The sequence below is a fragment of the Neophocaena asiaeorientalis genome, unplaced genomic scaffold (assembly GCF_003031525.2).
Source record: "Neophocaena asiaeorientalis asiaeorientalis breed wild unplaced genomic scaffold, Neophocaena_asiaeorientalis_V1.1 scaffold171, whole genome shotgun sequence".
Classification (NCBI taxonomy): Eukaryota; Metazoa; Chordata; class Mammalia; order Artiodactyla; family Phocoenidae; genus Neophocaena; species Neophocaena asiaeorientalis.
The window spans coordinates 3,047,477-3,055,468 of NW_020174013.1; the positions used below are offsets into that span (position 1 = coordinate 3,047,477).

The window sequence follows — 7,992 nt, forward strand, 5'->3', positions numbered from 1 at the left end:
CAAATGATTTTCAATGCTTGATTTGGATATTTTGAGTATGTCGGCTATCTCCCGCGTGGTATAACATTGACTGTTCTCATTTAATGTCTCCATATGCTCGCTATCAACTTCAAACGGTCTACCTGACAGTGGAGCATCATCCAGAGAGAAGTCTCTAGCTCGAAATATCCCAAACCACTTTTGACACGTTCCATCAGTCACAGCACCTTCTCCATACACTGCACAAATCTTTTTTTGTGTTTCAGTTGCATTTTTACCTTTCTTGAAATAATACAGCATAATATGCCAAAAATGTTGCTTTTTTTCTTACATCTTCAATATTAAAATGGCTACACAAAAATTCACCAATTTTGATAAGTCTTTTTTAAATGCATACTGAAATGACAGCTGTCACAATACAATCTAACAAAACTGTTTCAAATGAAGTTAAAGACAACTAAGCACTATTAGAGAGCCATCTTACGAATGAACCTTTTGGCCAACCCAGTATTTTTACATTTTTGAATATTCTTTTCAAGTAAATCCATAATCTTCTAAGTCTTCCAATGCAAATAAAAATTTAAGAAATTCACTAATAAGAGATTATTACTGTTATTAACCCTACATGCAGCAACACATAAAAGAAAAGCTACATGACATACTTAAACACATTTAAATACTATATATATAATACTTTATTTACATAAAGTGATATCTGGAGTTCTTGCCATTAGATTACTAAAAGTATGCCCTAACAAACAACATACAATTTTATTCTGTCTAAGTAGTATGTTAGCACTCAGTAAGTCATGAATAGAAATTTAAGAACAAAACATATAGATCAGTATCCTACCTTATCAGCACACATTGCCACTTTAATATCTTGTTTTGTAATTTCATAATGCCGTATATTTCGCACATAATTCCCCACCAGCTTTAAAATGTCTGCAGAAATGTATTCTAATACTGCTACTATGTAAACTGAAACCTGGTGGTCAATTTTATAACCTAGGACCTCCTGAAAAATTAAAAGAAAAGCATGTTTAAAATTATTTACTACAAATTTGACACACTGAGTTTTTAAAAAGTGTATACAGTTTAGCTTAACTTTTACTGAGGCGTGTGATTATCAACAGCATTTAATTTTAAGTAGTTCATCTATGAATAATATACATATTGCTATTTGAAAATGTAAACTAAGAAAAGGTAAGGCAAAATCACCTATGATCATGTAAAATACTTAAGAAGTACAGATAAGTAAATAGATAATCCCTAAACTAGGAAGGGAAGCCCAAGTTTGGGGGAGGGGAAAAATGCTCATTGTTACCTAATTCAGAATACCTGGAATTAACAATGACAAATGAGGGTTTTTTCCTTTATGGAGAACAAGAGTTAATATATTATTGGTATCTGAGAATATCTACCATCCTTATACCTCTATCCTTCTTTCCAAAGGAACCTGGGCTTCCTAAAAACCCTAGTGGTACATTCATTCCTGGTATCTGGGCTGTTTCTATGGAAAAAAATTCATGCTATGTCTTGCTGAACAACAGTGGTTATTAAGGGCACATTAAATAGTCCTATTATTAGACTTCAAAGAGAGTATGGGCTTTTGAGGGGTTGACCAATTCCTATAGGAAAATAAATTCTATTTTCTAAACAATCCAATTAAGAATAAAAACTTCAAAATAATAAGTTTACTTATATATTTTATAACAACTTTAAATGGAGTATAATCTATAAAAATATTGAATCACTATGTTGTTCACCTAAAACTAATATAACATTGTAGGTCAACTATACTTAAAAAAAAAAAGTTTACTTATAAGTTGGGAACAGGTTGCATTTACCTTTAAGAATACGTAAAAACTATTAACTGTTTATAGTGATATGGATATATTAATAAATTGAAATGATACCCACAATTAGACCCTAAAATGCAACATTTAGAATAATTAATACAGCATGCACACACCTCAATTTGTTAATTCTCTTAGAATATAATTCAAAGTATGGCTATAAAAATCACGAAAAGAGAATTATAAAGAAGTGCAATGACTAACAGCTTAGTAATTTTCTATAACTTGAACTTACTTCCTCAGACCAGTTAGTAAGATATAGGTAGATATTTCTATTCAAACAACAAAGGACAAAACGTAACCTTTTGATAGTCTTAATCACCCAAGTGTTCAGCCTTAAATCTTGTACAAGATCAAACTGACGTGGATTTCCTAATGCTATTCACTTAGAGTCCTGTGAACTAAAAGTTGCTTAATCACCTTCTGCCTCAGTTATCTCATCTACAAAGTGGGGATGATAATAATTAACTCTGTTGAATAATAAAACCTACAGATAACGTATGCAAGCATTAGCATTTTACTTGTATTATAGTACACATAAAATTATTGATATCAGAGAAGTATTATTAAGGTTTTAATTATTATCATACCTATATTTTTGATGTGAGAGTTAATCAATAGTTTGTTCATTGTATTAAATAAAAAAGAAATCACATTATTAGAGTTCCCAGCAGTTATTTTTTCTATTAGTTCTGGAGAGACTCAACTGACTAATATAAATGACAAATAGGACTAAATAGTATAGGTGATCTTTATGGAATTTTTGTTCAGAGATTACACATAGCCCTATGGCAGTCTCACAGAGGTCCCTACACATCTAACTATGTGAAGGATTTATAGGGACACTTAGGTCTAGCCAACAAAAAAAGGAGTTTTACAAGTTCTCTTTGAGGTTCTATTAACATCTGAGATGAACAAAATCCACAATTATAACTTTTCTTAGTGCTTTCAATTTGCTTGATTATTACTGTTAGTATGAAATTACTTTAAGTCATGTTGTCCAACTTATAGTTTCCTATTATATCATCCCTCCCCATGACATAAATTCCTGGAAAAATTAAAACGAGAGAATGTCACTCTTCAGTTGACTCTATTATCCGTAAAACATACTCTTTGTGTTTGAAAATCATGGGTTTTATTTTGCTTTTAAAAGGCAAGAAGGCAGTATTTCAGCTTTACCTTTAACAAAGGATGAATTTTTTCTACTGGGAGAGATAAAGGGTTTCTTCGCTTCCTCTTTTCAATAGCCGACTGGGCATCAGCTATTGCCCACTTATCAATTGGATGAGGGAAACTTTTTTGAACACGTTCCTTAGAAAACAGGAAAATAACAACTAAGCAACAAATATATTAAATAGTGCTCTTCACTTACAATTTACTTTTAAAATCAAAGAATACCAAAAGCAGGCTTTCACATGTAGTATAATTTATACTACAAACATACCTAAGCTAAGAGAAAACCATAACTGCCAATGTACTAGTTTCTTAATTACGCAATTAAGAGACTAAATGTTCCTTCTATTAACTAGGGGAAAAATCACATTCTGAATTTCAACTTCACTGTGGTAAAGCTAATGGCAAGAATGAGTAGATGCTATTTAAAACATTACTTATATAAAATTTCAAGGAACAAGACCTAAGCTTAAAAAGAAAATATCTAAATCCAGTTCTCACTTGTCCTTTATTTCAACACCAATTACAAACTAAAATAGCATTTTCTACTTGAAACTTCTAAGAATTTTTTCCTTTATCCATCATGCAAAGGTACTTGACTTCAAAACTATTTATAAATCATGGAAATCAAGGGTTTACATTAGTAACAGCAACTTTAATACACTGTAGCTTATCATTAGAGTTTGAATCTTCCACAGGTTATTAATTTTTATCAAGATATTTCATTTTAATCCAGCAGTTATCCGGTTAGAATTTCCATTGAAAGTGAAAGAACTCGTGTAAAAGCTGAATTTCCCGACTTTAATAAACTAATATAATTCACTTCAAACAAAAGATACTACTTTCATGCTCTGAAGTTTTTAAAATCCACTTTCAGTATACCATAATTAAAACCAGTAGAGGTCGCTATTACACAATTTTAACATGTATTTTAAATTGCTCCGTATTTAGTTAGTAATATATAAAAGCTGTTTAACATCACTCCTGATTGTAAGTGTAAATTAAAAGTTTTGTCAATTGCTACTAAGATGGAAAATGAAAAAGAGATTGCTATGTGATATTCTGTGGAGGGAAAGGAAACATTGATTCCAGGACATGTTAATAACAAATTTATAAACTGAAAATAGTTTAACCTATTCAAATTTAAGAAATTTTCTCTTCATCTATGTTCAAGGATAAGTCAGCTTCTAAATATAAGAACTGATCATTTTAGGGCTTCCCTGGTGGCGCAGTGGTTGGGAGTCCGTCTGCCAATGCAGGGGACACGGGTTCCTGCCCTGGTCCAGGAGGATCCCACATGCCGCAAAGCGGCTGGGCCCGTGGGCCATGGCTGCTGGGCCTGCGCGTCCGGAGCCTGTGCTCCGCAATGGGAGAGGCCACAGCAGTGACAGGCCCGCGCACCGCAAAAAAAAAAAAAAAGAAGTGATCATTTTAAATCTAATCACAGAAATTATTGTAGTTAAAAATGGAGTTTACAGACATTTTCAAATGTCTAGTTGAAAAGCTATTTGCTAGGATGCTATATATACCCTCATATAATAAAGGCAATACAAAGGTCCAAAATACTGGGGGAGCTCAGCAGGTGAAAAAGGACTAATAAAGGAAGGAGGAAAAGGGTGGAAAAGAATGTCCAAAACAATTCTTTTCCTTTTTTCCAAGTCAATACTATAGACTCGATAATCCAAAAATGACAAGAGATTTAGGACTAACTTTACCATGATTCCCATTAAAAATTTCATACTGATGGGTTTAACCCATGGTTAACTGAATAAATAGGTATAACCATGATTACAGACCTTATAATAGTATAGCCCTATGGCTAACATTTTTTCGGTGGGGGGGACCTCAATGCATAGTAAGAAATCTTAATACATTTTACATTACATCCTTATATATCACATACATAGTACACTGGAACAAAGTTTCACAAAACAAAACCTTCTTTTACTATAGGCAATGTACTGATTTTTCCTATTCATTTATAAAAATGTTAGTTGGGCATAAGGGGTGATGACCTAGAATCTAAAAAGCACTGCTGTGTAGTGGTGATAGAAAGCAGCAGAATAGAACAGAAGCTGAACTCAATCTAATAATTCTAAATACATTTAACATACATCTTTGAAGAAAAATCATCAGTAGAATTACAAGGCAAAGTGTAGGCAGGGGTTGAGGTAGAAGAGAAAGAAAACAGAATAGCAATCCTTGCCCATCTCAATTTTATCAACCTAATTCCAAGTTTATCTATTGTTTTGAGAAAGAAGGGGAAGGAAAGTCAGGAATGCTAAAAGAGAAGGCAAGAAAGGGAAAATAATAATGATGAAGAAAACATTTTAAACTTACTTTTTTTTTTTTTTTTCCGGTATGCGGGCTTCTCACTGTTGTGGCCTCTCCCATTGCGGAGCACAGGCTCCAGACGCACAGGCTCAGCGGCCATGGCTCACGGGCCTAGCTGCTCCGTGGCATGTGGGATCTTCCCGGACTGGGGCACGAACCCGTGTCCCTTGCATCGGCAGGCAGACTCTCAACCACTGCGCCACCAAGGAAGCCCTAAACTTACTTATTAGTGTATTACTGGACTGTATATTTATGAGGTAACACCAAAGGTCATGGGAAAGATTAATAGGGTCAAAATAGATGCCTTGAATGTGGAAAGGCCAGACTGAAAGAAATACTTTGTATCTTGTAGTGGCAAATTTAATTACAATTTTAGAGCAAAATAAAATTTATTTTTACAATTATCTTATATAATTTAAGGTAAAGAAGCCCAAGGAGAAATGCTCAATGAAAGATTCATGGATTAAATAAAGTCTATTACTCTTTCAAGATACTCTTTCAAGATGCCACTTTCAAGATTAATAGTTTTGTTTTAAATTGAGAAATTCCACCTTGATTGATATTTAGTGGCTTTGGGAAAAATAAAAGATAGAGAGCTAGGTTTGCAATTCAGCTCTGTCTCTTATTAGCAGAACCTTGTCTTTTCCTTTACATAATAAAGGTGTCTAAATAGATAATCTTGATGATCAATTCCAATAGAAACATTCTAGGATCTATAAAAATTCCTACACATGCACTTCAGTGTAAATATTCAGACCTGGAGGTACTTTTGAAGTGCTATTAATAGTAATAAAGGCTTAGAATATGTAGAAGAATTTTTTTTTCTGTCTAGAAAGGTAGAAAATATTGTGAAATCACTTGGGAAATCAAAATGTGAATGGCAAACTTATTAGAAATTACAAAGATTCTTTAGGATGTGAAGGAAAAGAAAGTTAAAGAAAAATGAATGGGAAAGGAAAAGCAAACGTTTAAAATTTAAGGATTCAGCTCACAAGGAAAAAAGTCTAAGATAAAAAGAAAGAGAAATAAAAGGGATCCAAATTGGAATAAAAGAACTAAAACTGTCACTGTTTGCAGATGACATCACGCTCTACATAGAAAATCCTAAAGACACTAACAGAAAACAACTAGAGCTCACCAATGAATTCAGGAAAGTTGCAGGATGCAAAATTAATATGCAGTAATCGGTTGCATTTCTATACACTAACAATGAAAGATCAGAAAGAGAAATTAAGGAAATAATTCCATTTACCATCACATCAAAAAGAATAAAATACCTAGGAATAAACCTACCTAAGGAGGCAAAAGACCTGTACTTCAAAAATTATAAGACACTGATGAAAGAAATCAAAGAAGACACAAACAGATGGAAAGATATACTGTGTTCTTGGACTGGATGAATCAATATTGTCAAAATGACCATACTACCCAAGGCAATCTACAGCATTCAATGCAATTCCTATCAAATTACCAATGGCATTTTTCAAAGCACTATAACAAGATTTTTTTAAAATTTGTATGGAAACACAAAACACCCTGAATAGCCAAAGCAATCTTAAGAAAAACAAATCTGGAGGAATCAGGCTCCCTGACTTCAGACTATACTACAAAGCTACAGTCATCACAACAGTATGGTACACACACAAAAACAGAAATATAGATCAATGGAACAAGACAGTCCAGAAATAAACCCACTTACCTATAGTCAATTAATCTATGACAAAGGAAGTAGAAATATACAATGGAGAAACAACAGTCTCTTCAATAAGTGGCACTGGGAAAACTGGACAGCTACATGTAAAAGAATAAAACTACAACGTTTTCTAATACCATACACAAAAATAAACTCAAAATGGATTAAAGACCTAAATTTAAGATTGGATACTATAAAACTCCTAGAGGAAAACAGACAAGACACTCTCTGACATAAATAGCAGCAATCTCTCTTTGGATCCCCCTCCTAGAGTAATGGAAATGAAAACAAAAATAAACAAATGGGACCTAATAAAGCATAAAAAGCTTTTGTACAGCAAAGGAAACCATAAACAAAATGAAAAGACAACGTATAGAATGGGAGAGAAAACATTTGCAAATGATGAGACTCACAAGGGATTAATTTACAAAATATACAAACAGCTCATACAGCTCAATATCAAAAAAACAAACAACCCAATCAAAAAAAGGGCAGAAGACCTAAATAGACATTATTCCAAAGAAGACATACAGATGGGCAAAAGGCACATGAAAAGACGCTCAACATCACTAATTATTAGAGAAATGCAAATCAAAACTACAATGAGGTTACCACCTCACACCGGTTAGAATGGCCATCATCAAAAAGTCTACAAATAATAAATGCTGAAGAAGGTATGGAAAAAAGGAACCTTCCTACACTGTTGGTGGGAATGTAAATTGGTGCAGCCACTATGGAGAACAGTATGGAAGTTCCTCAAAAAACTAAAAATAGAGCTACCATATGATCCTGCAATCTCTCTCCTGGGGATATATCCAGAGAAAACCTTAATTCAAAAAGATACATGCACCCCAATGTTCACTGCAGCACTATTTACAATAGCCAAGACATGGAATCAACCTAATTGTCCATCAACAAATGAATGGATAAAGAAGATGTGATATATATATATAT

At 33.2% G+C, this 7,992-nt stretch overlaps 1 protein-coding gene across 3 annotated transcripts in view; it reads right to left on the reverse strand.

Annotated features, from left to right (window-relative positions):
- Positions 1 to 7,992, reverse strand: part of SOS1 (SOS Ras/Rac guanine nucleotide exchange factor 1) — a 153,567-nt gene that overhangs the window by 72,840 nt on the left and 72,735 nt on the right. For all 3 annotated transcript variants that reach the window (XM_024753490.1, XM_024753489.1, XM_024753488.1), the window contains 2 exons: positions 3,018 to 3,149; positions 833 to 997 (listed from right to left, as the gene is read on the reverse strand). In XM_024753490.1, the coding sequence (XP_024609258.1) occupies positions 833 to 997; positions 3,018 to 3,149 (297 nt within the window). The remainder of the gene's footprint in view (positions 1 to 832; positions 998 to 3,017; positions 3,150 to 7,992) is intronic.